The sequence below is a fragment of the Microcaecilia unicolor genome, chromosome 6, assembly GCF_901765095.1.
Source record: "Microcaecilia unicolor chromosome 6, aMicUni1.1, whole genome shotgun sequence".
Taxonomy (NCBI): domain Eukaryota; kingdom Metazoa; phylum Chordata; class Amphibia; order Gymnophiona; family Siphonopidae; genus Microcaecilia; species Microcaecilia unicolor.
In genome coordinates, this window is record NC_044036.1 from 234,105,242 (window position 1) to 234,117,503 (window position 12,262).

The window sequence follows — 12,262 nt, forward strand, 5'->3', positions numbered from 1 at the left end:
CTAAGTCCCGCCTGGCTAAGTTGCCTTTTAAAGGCAAGCTGCTCTTTGGGGTCGAGCTGGACAAAATTGTGACCAATCTCGGCATGTCTAAGGGCAAGAGGTTACCAGAGGTCAGGGCTCGGGCCAGTGGTGCTCGCCCTGGTAACTCCAGAGGACGGTTTCAGGAAGCCCGTCGGTACTGCCCGGGCAAGTCGGGCTCCTCTGCCCCCTCTTCCTTCAAAAGGAACTTCTCCCCCAAGCAGCATTCCTTTCGCAGAGACCGCCGTCCCGGAGGTGCGCCCTCCGGTCCTCCCCCAGGGTCTCGTACCCAATGACGGGGCCCTGGTCCATGGCCCAGTGCAGATTGGAGGACGCCTGTCCTCGTTTCTGGGCGAGTGGACCAGGGTAACTTCAGACGCTTGGGTTGTGGAAGTCATCAGAGACGGCTACAAGCTAGAGTTCTGCCGACCCTTAAGAGACGGGTTTGTACTCTCTCCCTGCAAGTCTCCGGTCAAAGCTCTGGCAGTGCAGCAGACCTTGGACAACCTGATATGCCTGGATGCGGTCGTTCCGGTGCCAGAAAATCAGATTGGCAAGGGACGTTACTCCATTTACTTTGTGGTACCAAAGAAAGGAGGTTCTGTCCGGCCTATCCTCGACCTCAAAGGGGTCAATCGGGCCTTGAAAGTGCGGCACTTTCGCATGGAGACTCTCCGCTCTGTTATAGCGGCAGTGAAGGCAGGGGAGTTCTTGGCTTCCTTGGACATCAAGGAAGCGTACCTGCATATTCCCATCTGGCCTCCTCATCAACGCTTTCTGCGTTTTGCAGTCCTGGGCCGACACTTCCAGTTCAGAGCCCTCCCTTTCGGGTTGGCTACTGCTCCGCGGACCTTCTCCAAAGTAATGGTGGTCATCGCGGCCTTCCTGCGAAAGGAAGGAGTACAAGTCCATCCTTATCTGGACGACTGGTTGATCCGAGCCCCCTCTTATGCAGAGTGCGGCAAAGCTGTGGACCGGGTGATTGCTCTTTGAGCTCCCTGGGGTGGATCATCAACTGGGAGAAGAGCCAGCTGCGCCCGAATCAGTCCCTGGAGTATCTGGGAGTTCGATTCGACACCCAAGTGGGCAGAGTGTTCCTGCCAGACAATCGGATTGTCAAACTTCAGGCTCAGGTGGACCAGTTCCTAGTAGCCTCTCCTCTTCGGGCTTGGGACTATGTGCAGCTGTTGGGCTTTATGACGGCCACGATGGAAGTAGTGCCCTGGGCCAGGGCTCATATGAGACCACTACAACACTCTCTGCTGCAGCGCTGGACTCCGGTGTCGGAGGATTATGCTGTGCGCCTTCCCTTGGACCCAGCAGTGCGCAAGGCGCTGAGCTGGTGGCTGCAGACAGACAAGTTGTCTGCAGGAATGCCTCTGGTGACCCCGGAGTGGATTGTCGTCACGACGGACGCCTCTTTGTCGGGCTGGGGAGCCCACTGCTTGGGAAGGACAGCGCAGGGGCTCTGGTCTCCTGCAGAGGCAAAGTGGTCTATCAACCTCCTGGAACTCAGAGCCATTCGGTTGGCGCTTTTGGAGTTCATCCCGGTACTGGCGTTGAAGCCAGTACGGGTCCTGTCGGACAATGCCACGGCTGTGGCCTATGTCAACCACCAGGGAGGTACCAAGAGCGCCCCTCTAGCCAAGGAGGCCATGAATCTATGCCAGTGGGCAGAAGCGAACCTGGAACAGCTGTCAGCGGCCCACATTGCCGGAGTCATGAATGTCAAGGCGGACTTTCTCAGTCGCCATACCTTGGATCCCGGAGAGTGGCAGCTATCTGCTCAGGCGTTCTTGGACATCACGAAGCGCTGGGGCCAGCCGAGCCTAGATCTGATGGCGTCATCGGCCAATTGCCAAGTGCCGCGCTTTTTCAGCAGAGGAAGGGACCCTCGATCATCTGGGAGTAGATGCTCTTCTCCAACAGTGGCCGACACAGGAGCTTCTCTATGTGTTCCCGCCCTGGCCCATGTTGGGCAGGGTGCTAGACCGGGTGACAAAGCATCCGGGTGGATAATCCTGGTGGGTCCGGACTGGCCCAGACGTCCCTGGTATGCGGACTTGATCAGGCTCTCAGTAGACGACCCTCTGCGGCTGCCAGTGGAGCAGGGCCTGTTGCATCAGGGTCCTGTGGTGATGGAGGATCCCTCCCCCTTTGGTCTTACGGCCTGGCTATTGAGCGGCAGCGTCTGAGAAAGAAGGGCTTCTCAGACAAGGTCATCGCCACTATGCTGAGAGCGAGGAAGCACTCTACTTCTACTGCTTACGCCAGGGTTTGGCGTACCTTTGCAGCGTGGTGTGAAGCAGGCTCACTTTCTCCCTTCACTGCTCCAATTTCTTCAGTGTTGGCGTTCCTGCAAGAAGGTCTGGAGAAAGGCCTGTCGCTCAGTTCCCTTAAAGTCCAGGTAGCGGCTCTGGCTTGCTTCAGGGGCCGCCTGAAGGGTGCTTCCCTGGCTTCGCAGCCAGATGTGGTGCGCTTTCTCAAGGGAGTTAATCACCTGCGCCCTCCTCTGCACTCAGTGGTGCCTGCGTGGAATCTCAACCTGGTGCTAAGAGCCTTGCAGAAGCCGCCTTTTGAACCCTTGTCGAGGGCATCTCTGAAAGACCTGACGTTGAAAGCAGTCTTTTTGGTGGCTATCACTTCAGCCAGAAGAGTTTCCGAGCTCCAGGCACTCTCATGTCGAGAGCCCTTTCTGCAGTTCACTGAGGCAGGAGTGTCTATTCGCAGAGTGCCTTCCTTCCTGCCCAAGATTGTTTCTCGCTTCCATGTGAATCAGCAGCTCTGTCTCCCTTCCTTTCATAGGGAGGACTACCCAGAGGAATACTATGCTCTCAAATATCTGGATGTGAGACGAGTCATCATCAGATACTTGGAAGTGACCAATGATTTCCGGAAGTCGGATCATCTGTTTGTCCTGTTTGCAGGTCCTCGTAAGGGTCTGCAGGCTGCTAAGCCTACAGTGGCAAGATGGGTCAAGGAAGCCATTGCAGCGGCTTATGTGGCCGCGGGGAAGGTGCCGCCTATCCAGCTGAAGGCTCACTCCACTAGAGCTCAGGCGGCCTCGATGGCAGAGGCCGGGTCCGTCTCCTTGGAAGAGATTTGCAAGTCGGCAACTTGGGCATCGGCCCATACCTTCTCCAGGCATTACCGCTTGACTGTGGCTGCTCGGGCGGAGGCCCGACTTGGAGCTTCAGTGTTGCGGTCAGGGATTTCTATGTCCCACCCTGGGTGAGTACTGCTTCGGTACATCCCACCAGTCTATGGATTGATCAGCATGATGATATGGAAGGTAAAATTATGTATCATACCTGATAATTTTCTTTCCATTAATCATAGCTGATCAATCCATAGCCCCTCCCAGATATCTGTATTGTTTATATTCTGGTTGCATTTCAGGTTCAAGTTTAGTCTTCAGTTCCTGTTCAGGAGGACTTCGTGTTCAAGTTTTTCAATGGATTCTTCAAGAGTTGAGACGAATTTGTGTTACAGTGAGCTGCTGCATTCCTCTCCCCTCCGTTTTACGGGGCTGGATTGAGACTTAAATTCTGCCGGCGCTCCCTCCCGCTTCGTGCGGCAGTAGGGCAGCTTTGTACCCCTCCCGCTTCGGCGGTGTTAGGGTCAGTCAGCTCCTCCCACGGTTGCGGTTGCAGGATAAGCCAGATCCCCCCGCATCGGCGGGTGTGGTGTCCCTCCCCCGCTCCGCGGGGATGAGCTGGACGGATTCCCCTCCCCCACTTGTGTGGGGATGAGCTGGGTTAATTCCCCTCCCCCGTTTCGGCGGTGGTGAGCTGGGCAGAGTGTCCCTTTGTGGGTGTAATTCTCTAAGTGCTGAGTCCTGCGGATGGAGCTTGGATATCGACATACTGAGGAGTTTCCGGCAGCACATGACCACATATAGGGAGGCAAAAGGATTGCTCTCTATCTCCACCTGCTGGTAGATGGACACAACCCACCAGTCTATGGATTGATCAGCTATGATTAATGGAAAGAAAATTATCAGGTATGATACATAATTTTACCTTTTTTCCCCAAGTGAGGTAGATAATGGACTACATGAATATTTTATTTAATAGGACTTTACAAATAAATTAATATTTTTGTTCACTCTAAAAAGCTGGGGTAGAAGAATTAAAAAAAAAACACCTTTACTGATAGACATATTTAAAGAGAGCGTGGTGGGGGAAGGCGAGAGCATCAGTGGTACTATCTTGGGGTGGGATCAAGAGAGGAGCTGGGGCACCCCCAAAGAAAAAGGCATTCCATTGCCTCTGGTTAGGCCTAATGTTTCCTTGGGCAGTTTTCCAGATATGAGTTGAGACTGAAGTCAGAAAGCCTGAGTATAGTTCTGTCCACAGTTTACATACACTTTTGAGGGTTATCCTGCGTTTTCTGGCATGGTTGCTTAAATGACAGTTCCTCTGTCCTTGCAGGTCCTGATCTCGAGAATTCCTGCAGTGACCTGGACGATAACTTTGACGACCTGAACTGGGAGGCAGAGAAAGAGCTAGAAGCCATGGCGTGTGATGCGGATGACTTCCTCCCACCCAAAATAATGGTAAGGTCTCTCTGCTGTTACCCACTTCTCCACCCCATCCCTGACCTTTGTATTTTCCTGTTACTTACTACCCAGAATTCTTTCCAAGGATCTGAAAAATGATTAATTTATGTTTGAGAGCAGGCTAAAGAGTTCATTAAGAAAATATATCAGCATCCTAATGGTGTTTTTACCCTCAGGCCTACAAGAGAATGTTAAAAGAGAAACTCCCCAAGGAGTTCCCCTTTTTATTTATTTATTTGGATTTGGCTCATGCCTTTTTCAATTGTAGCTCAAGGCAAGTTACATTCAGGTGCAGTAGATATTTCCCTGTCCTTGGAGGTGTTTACAATCTTAGGGCTCCTTTTACAAAGCCCCACTAGTGATTCTGATGCAGCAAATGCGATGAAGCCCATAGGAATTGAATGGGCTTTGTAGCATTTGCCATGCCGGAATCGCTAGCGCGGCCTTGTAAAATAAGGCCTAAGTTTTTGTACTTGGGCAAATCACTTAACCCTCAATTTGCCTCAAGATCACAAGGAGCAGCAGTGGGATTTGAATTGGACTTCTCTGGTTCTCAGCATACTGGTTTCACCATTAGGCTACTCTTCCTCTCCTTTGGACATCTGGCAGCTGATGCCATAGCAAATTTTTTTTGTCACCATGTACTCACCTTAAAAATGCAAAGTGTGCAGGGTAAATGATATGTGGTGGTTTCAAAATTAAGTCCCTGTTTTCCCCACATAGAGGTTGAGCAGCATTTAAATGGATTTTTCCCATGGGTAAGCTTTATTTACTGATGGAAATGCCCTGAAGAATTTCCTTTTTAATTCATAAAGTCTAAGATTAAGGGGATAACTCAACAGCAGTATTCAAATACATAAAAGAGAGTTACTGTGAGGATGGTGATTCTCTGCCAAGTAAAGGGCATAAAAGGATGTAACCCTGATAACCTGAGATAAGTGTAGCTGTACCACCAGGGAGGAGAGAAAGTGCAAACACTTTGGAGGCAATTCTATAAATGGGTGTCTCCATTTAGGTGCCCTGAGAATGCACAATTGGAGCCTATTCTGTAACATCATCTGGTCACACATGTTCCGTTATAGAATACTAATGTGACCCAATATCAGTGCACCTTACATTTATGCACCCACAGTTACACCAGTCATATACCTGGCATAACTGGGGGCACCTAGATGTGCCAATAATCTGTAAATTGCCCACATAAGAGGACGCCTCACCCATTGCCCACCAATGCTGATCCCATGTGCATACCCCCTTACATTTATGAGTATGCCACTTAAGCGTTCCATTACAGATAGCACTTAGGCACCTTGCTAGCACTTTCATGGGTGAGTGCACACTTTATTTATTTATTTATTTATTTATTTATTTATTTATTTGGTCCACTTGTAGCCCACATTTTCCCAGCTTATGCGGGCTCAATGTGGCTAACAAAGTTACAAGAAAATTACATAATACAACAGGAGAACTTTGTATCCTATTACTGGAACAATTAAGTACAGAGGAGCTAAGATAAGAGAATACAGATGGGAAAACAGGAGCAACCAAGGAGAAGCTGACAGAGGGTAAAGAGCAGGTAAACTACCAAAACGGGGAAAAAAGGAGGCTAAACAGCATTGCTGACTTTGGGGTAGGCTTTAGTAAACAAATAAGTTTTTAACAGTTTTTTTAAAAGTTTGATGATCCAATGACTCTTTCAAGAGTCCCGGCAAAGCATTCCAGGTTTGTGGGCTGATGAACGAGAAGGAAGAAGCTTAGAGCGTCTTGTATTTCAGATTCCTGCATGAAGGATAGTGCAGGTTAAGATAAGTTCTAGATGACACCATGGAATTTCTTGCAGGCAAATCAATCAAATCATACATGTACACTGGTGCTTCGCCGTAAATGATCTTGTGAGTTAAGGCACAGATCTTGAAATCAATACAGTCCTTAATGGGAAGCCAGTGAAGTCTCACACAAAGAGGCTGCGCACTGTTGAAGCATGATTTACCAAAGAACAATCTGGCTGCAGTATTTTGAACCGTCTGGAGCTTCTTTAGAATATAGTGTGTACAACCAGCGAAAATGCCACTGCAGTAGTCGATGTGGCTTAAGACCAGAGAATGAATCAGGGTTCGAAAAATATCTTTTGGCAGAAGCTGTTTGATGTGTTTAAGCTTCCACAAAGACAAGAACATTTTCTTCGTTATTAGCTTAACGTGATTATCAAGCAACAGATGGCTGTCCAGCGTCACCCCAAGAATTTTCAAGCTGTTTAAGATTGGGAGGGTAGTATCAGGAGTAACCAGAGCTTTGGGAATGGATTTCTTATGTTGTGAAGAAAAAACAATACAATGAGTTTTATCCTTATTGAGTTTAAATTTGAACCCATTTGCCCAGGATTCCATAATGGAAAAGCTAGCTTGGATTGTGCCAGTAATTTTAGACAGTGTAGACTTGAAAGGGTTGGAGATGGTTACATCATCCGCATAAATAAATGGAGTAAGGCCATGCTTGGATAGTGCAGTTGCGACAGGAATCATCATAATGTTGAAGAGTGTCGGATATAAAGGTGATCCTTGCGGTACTCCACAAACAGGATTCCAAGGTGGTGAAAGGGTGGAGTTCACTTTGACTTGATAAGACCTAGATGATAGAAAACCCTTGAACCAATTTAGCATATTGCCACCAATACTGAATTTATCTAAGAGGCTGAGGAGGATGGTATGGTGAACAATGTTGAACGCACTGGACAAGTCAAATTGTAGTAAAAGTTTATTTTTGCCCACAGAAATTGTGTTTTTAAAATTGGACAACAGAGTAATCAGAACTGTTTCAGTGCTATGTTGGGTGCGGAAACCTGATTGTGATTCATGAAGAATATTGAATTTGTTCAAGTAGTATGTTAGTTGAGTAGTGACCATACTTTCCATAAGTTTTATTAGTAGCAGGATAGAAGCCACAGGACGATAGTTAGTAATGATATTTGCCTTTTTCTTCGGATCCTTTGGAATTGGAGTAAGCAGAATTCTACCATGTTCCTTTGGGAAACGTCCTTCCTGTAGCATAAAATTAAGGTAAGCCGTGAGATTAGTGATAAAACATGAAGGAGGAGAACTCAAGAGGTAATTAGGGCAAATATCAAGCTTACAAAAAGTTTTAGAAAACCTGGTAAGCGCTTGTGCTACAATCTCCAAAGTCAAGGGTGTAAAGTTGGTCCAAAAGCTATCAGCAGGGCAATGAACAAAAGAGTAATCAAGGTCATGAAGAAAGGTGCCAGTTACTTTGGAAAAGTGGCCCAGAGATGTGCGCAGGTCTGAGATTTTCTCATAGAAATATTTTGCAAGCTGGTCAGCAGCTGGAAGGTCAGCGTGTTGTGATATAATTGTAGTAATATCAAGAAGCGAGTTTATAAGTTGGTAAAGCTTCTTAGGGTAAGCTTTTTAGCGCATAAGTGCTAGTATTTTGTAAATTTGCCTGTGCAACACACATAAATGTGGGTGCCAGGTTATATAGAATTGCCTTTTTATGAGTTATAGGACTGATATGTTAAAGATGTTGAAAGATAAAGATTTTTTACTCCCCTTATACCTTTGACACATGATGTGAGTTTAGTAGTACGATTAAAAACATTATTTATTTATTGACTCAGCTGTTTTGTTCCACTGCTTTGTGTTTCCAGCTGTGCTGGAACCAGCATTTATTGGATTGTGGCATCATGAGTGTTCACATTGATACCTGTTATTAACAACAGATGTCTTCCAGAGGCATGGTTAAACTTAACCAGGTAGCAGTGATATTCAGTCACTATAAGGGCAATTTTATAACTGGATGCCCACATTTAAGTGCCAATTGCATGCATGAATGTACAGAATACCTGCAATTTTGCAGGTAAGTGGCAACAAAACAGCTAAGTGTTATTCTTTAAGTTTCAAGTTTATTTAATCTAGTATACCACACCATAGGCAAATACCATCTGAGTGGATCACAATACAACAAAACTGAGAAAAGGGCACATGCATCTAATGAGAATATATCCACCCCATGGAAACCCGAATGTGGAGTTCCCCAAGGATTCCCCCTTTCACCAACCCTCTTTAATCTAATGATGATACCCCTAGCCAAGCTACTAGCCAATCAAAACCTCAACCCATACATATATGCAGATTATGTCACGATCTACATCCTGTTCAAACATGATCTAAAGGAAATCTCCAACGAGATCAACCAAAGCCTCCAAATAATGCACTCCTAGGCAGATGCATTTCAATTAAAACTCAACGCAGAAAAAACACAATGTCTTATACTCACCTCCCAATATAACACAAACAAATTCACCATAATAACCACACCAAATGTTACTCTACCCGTCTCAAACACACTGAAAATTCTCGGAGTCACCATTGATCGAAACCTCACACTTGAAAACCACGTGAAGAATACAACTAAGAAGATGTTTCACCCCATGTGGAAACTTAAAAGAGTAAAACCTTTCTTCCCTAGATCCATCTTTCGCAATCTGGTACAATCAATGGTACTAAGCCACCTGGACTACTGCAACGCACTATATGTTGGCTACAAAGAACAGACTATCAAGAAACTTCAAACAGCCCAGAACACCGCAGCCAGACTCATATTCGGAAAAACAAAATATGAAAGTGCAAAACCCCTAAGAAAGAAACTGCACTGGCTCCCACTCAAAGAAAGAAGCACGTTCAAGGTATGCACGATTGTTCATAAAATCATTTACGGAGAAACCCCGACCTACATGCTAGACCTCGTCGATCTACCTCCTAGAAATGCTAAAAGATCCGCCCGCACATCTCTTAATCTACATTTCCCCAGCTGTAAAGGATTAAAATACAAACTAACACATGCGACCAGCTTTTCATACATGAGCACACAACTGTGGAATGCACTACCAACAAAACTGAAAACAACGAAATAACTAACTTTCTCAAATCTTTAAAAACCTATCTCTTCAACAAGGCCTACCACGAGAATCCATAACTTAACTATTACACTTCACCACCCCACCCTGACTCTAAACGACGTCTTTCTTTAGTTCTTTTCTGTCATCCTTGATCTTTTTGTAATACCAATTGTATCTTTTACCCTGTAATGGCGATGCCATAACAGATCTTTGTAAGCCACATTGAGCCTGCAAATAGGTGGGAAAATGTGGGATACAAGTGCAATAAGTAAATAAATAAATACAAGTGGCATAACGAGTAAAAGCAAGGAGGGTGTTCACATGGGTGGTGCATGGACGGGACTGGCATTTATGCAAGCAACTTACAGAATACTGTAGTTACATGCACCCTTGCATCATTTACACTACTACTACAGTTATGCCAGGTCTATGGCTGGTGTAACTGCAGCCATATAAATGTTAAGCACACTGATGGATTCTGGGGACTCTGATGCCATTATAGAATAGGCTTTCTCCGAGGACAAGCAGGCTGCTTGTTCTCACGACTGGGTGGCGTACACAGCAGCCCCCTCCAACTGGAAAAAATTTCTCGCGGGAGGTCCCGCACGTGGGACACACTCACCGCGCATGCGCGGCTGTCTTCCTGCCCGTGCACGACCGCTGCCGCTCAGATTCTCGTTTTCCGTGCTTGGAGAGAGACTGCTTTGCGTCCCTCTCCGTTGTCAGCCTCGGAAACCGGTTTGCGGCCTAGTCCGCTTTTTTCTTTGTTTTGTGGCGCCGTTCGCGCCTTCTTTCTCTTAATTACCTACTTCTCGTAAAAAAAAAAAAAGGTCCCCTTTTTTCTTATTCTTTTTTCCGTTCCTTTCCTTTCGTCACAATCGCGGCCTCGTGGCTACGCGTTTGTCTTTTTTCCTCCTCATGGCCCTTTTTGCCGCCACCATCGACGATTTTGACCTCACCGCCGCGATTTTTCCGTCAATGACATCGAGGATACCCAGCGGCTTCAAAAAGTGTGGTTGGTGTGGCCAGCAGATCTCGCTCTCCAACACCCACGCTTGGTGCCTTCAGTGCCTCGGGCCTGAACACAATCCCAAAGCATGTAACTTGTGTCTCGGCTTGAAGAAGCAGACACAAGTAGCGAGGGAAGCTCAACGGGACTGAATTTTTGGAGCTTGTGCCGGCCCTTCGGCGTCGATCGGCACCGGTGGCGTCAACTTTGGCAGCATCGGCACCGGCGGCGTCGATGTCGGCTCCGGACTGGCATCAACCTCAGGAGCTCAGGTACCACCGGCCCGACAACCATCTTTTGCTGGGAGCAGCGAGCAGCCGAGTGGGCCTCCACCTGCCTTGGTGGTTCCTGCTGGGCAGGGCCATCGGGACCGACCCCTTTCAGACCCGACCCCAAGGAAGCGTGTGGATTCCACGTCCTCCTCGTCGGTACCGCGGAGCGCCAATGACGTGCATCGAAGGAAGTTGACTTCGCATGGTACCAGGAGTTCCAGGGCGTCGAGAGAGTCGGCACCCGAGAACCATCGGCGCCGGGAGGACCGCTCCCCCTCCATCCAAGAGGTGTCGATGCATCGGTCGTCGGGCAGTCCAGTACCGTCTCCTGGCCCCGTGCAGATTCTAGCACCGACTCTTGCACCGGCCCCTCAGCCTTCCCCGACAGAGACTTTGGACGAGCGCCTCCTAGAAGGGCTGCTGCGCCAGTCTCTTCCGGTGCCGGGGGTGTTTGCGCCCTCGGCACCGTTGATGGAAGCGCCGGCTGGCTCTGGCCTTGTGATGCGGCCGTCGACATTGATGCCACTTGCGGCACCGGTCTCAGCCGCCACTCAGGTGGAATCCCTGTCGACGTCGATGGAGGGAGCTTCGTCACCGCCGGTGCGGGAGTCCACCTCTCGACGCCATCATCGAGGACGTGGCTCCTCTGAGTCGAGACGGGCCCAGTTTAGGACAGAAGTCAGAGAACTCATGTCTGACAGCAAGGAGGAGGCCTCGTGGGAGGAGGAGGAGGAGGACCCCAGGTATTTCTCATCCGAGGAGTCCTGTGGTCTCCCCTTTGACCCCACTCCTTCACCGGAGAAGAAGCTTTCGCCACCCGAGAGCCTCTCCTTTGCCTCTTTTGTTAGGGACATGTCTGTGAGCATTCTCTTTCCCGTGGTCACTGTGGACGAGCCGAGGGCTGAGATGCTCGAGGTCCTCGACTATCCATCTCCACCTTGAGAGTCTTCCACGGTACCGTTGCACAATGTGCTGAAGGAGACGCTGCTTCGGAACTGGGTGAAGCCTTTATCTAATCCCACCATCCCAAAGAAGGTGGAGTCCCAGTATAGAGTCCACACTGACCCGGAGTTGATGAGGACTCAGTTGCCTCATGACTCGGCGGTCGTGGATTCTGCTCTCAAGAAAGCCAAGAGTTTGAGGGATACCGCCTCGGCGCCCCCGGGGCGTGAGTCTCGCACTCTGGACTCTTTTGGGAGGAAGGCCTATCATTTCTCCATGCTCGTGACGAAGATCCAGTCTTACCAGCTCTACATGAGTATCCACATTCGGAATAATGTGCGGCAACTGGCGGACCTGGTTGACAAGCTCCCGCTTGAGCAGGCCAGGCCTTTTCAGGAAGTGGTCAGGAAGCTGAAGGCTTGTCGCAAATTCCTGTCCAGGAGTATTTATGACATTTGTGATGTTGCATCCAGAGCCGCTGCCCAAGGTATAGTGATGCGCAGACTCTAATGGCTGCGCACCTCTGACCTGGACAATCAGGCCCAGCA

The 12,262-nt window shown here is 48.5% G+C and overlaps 1 protein-coding gene across 1 annotated transcript in view; it reads left to right on the top strand.

The window, feature by feature from the left end:
• The window catches only part of NSMF (NMDA receptor synaptonuclear signaling and neuronal migration factor), a 742,397-nt gene that overhangs the window by 562,208 nt on the left and 167,927 nt on the right, over positions 1-12,262 (top strand). The window contains exon 8 of the mRNA XM_030206612.1: positions 4,452-4,576. Coding sequence (XP_030062472.1) covers positions 4,452-4,576 — 125 coding nt within the window. The remainder of the gene's footprint in view (positions 1-4,451; positions 4,577-12,262) is intronic.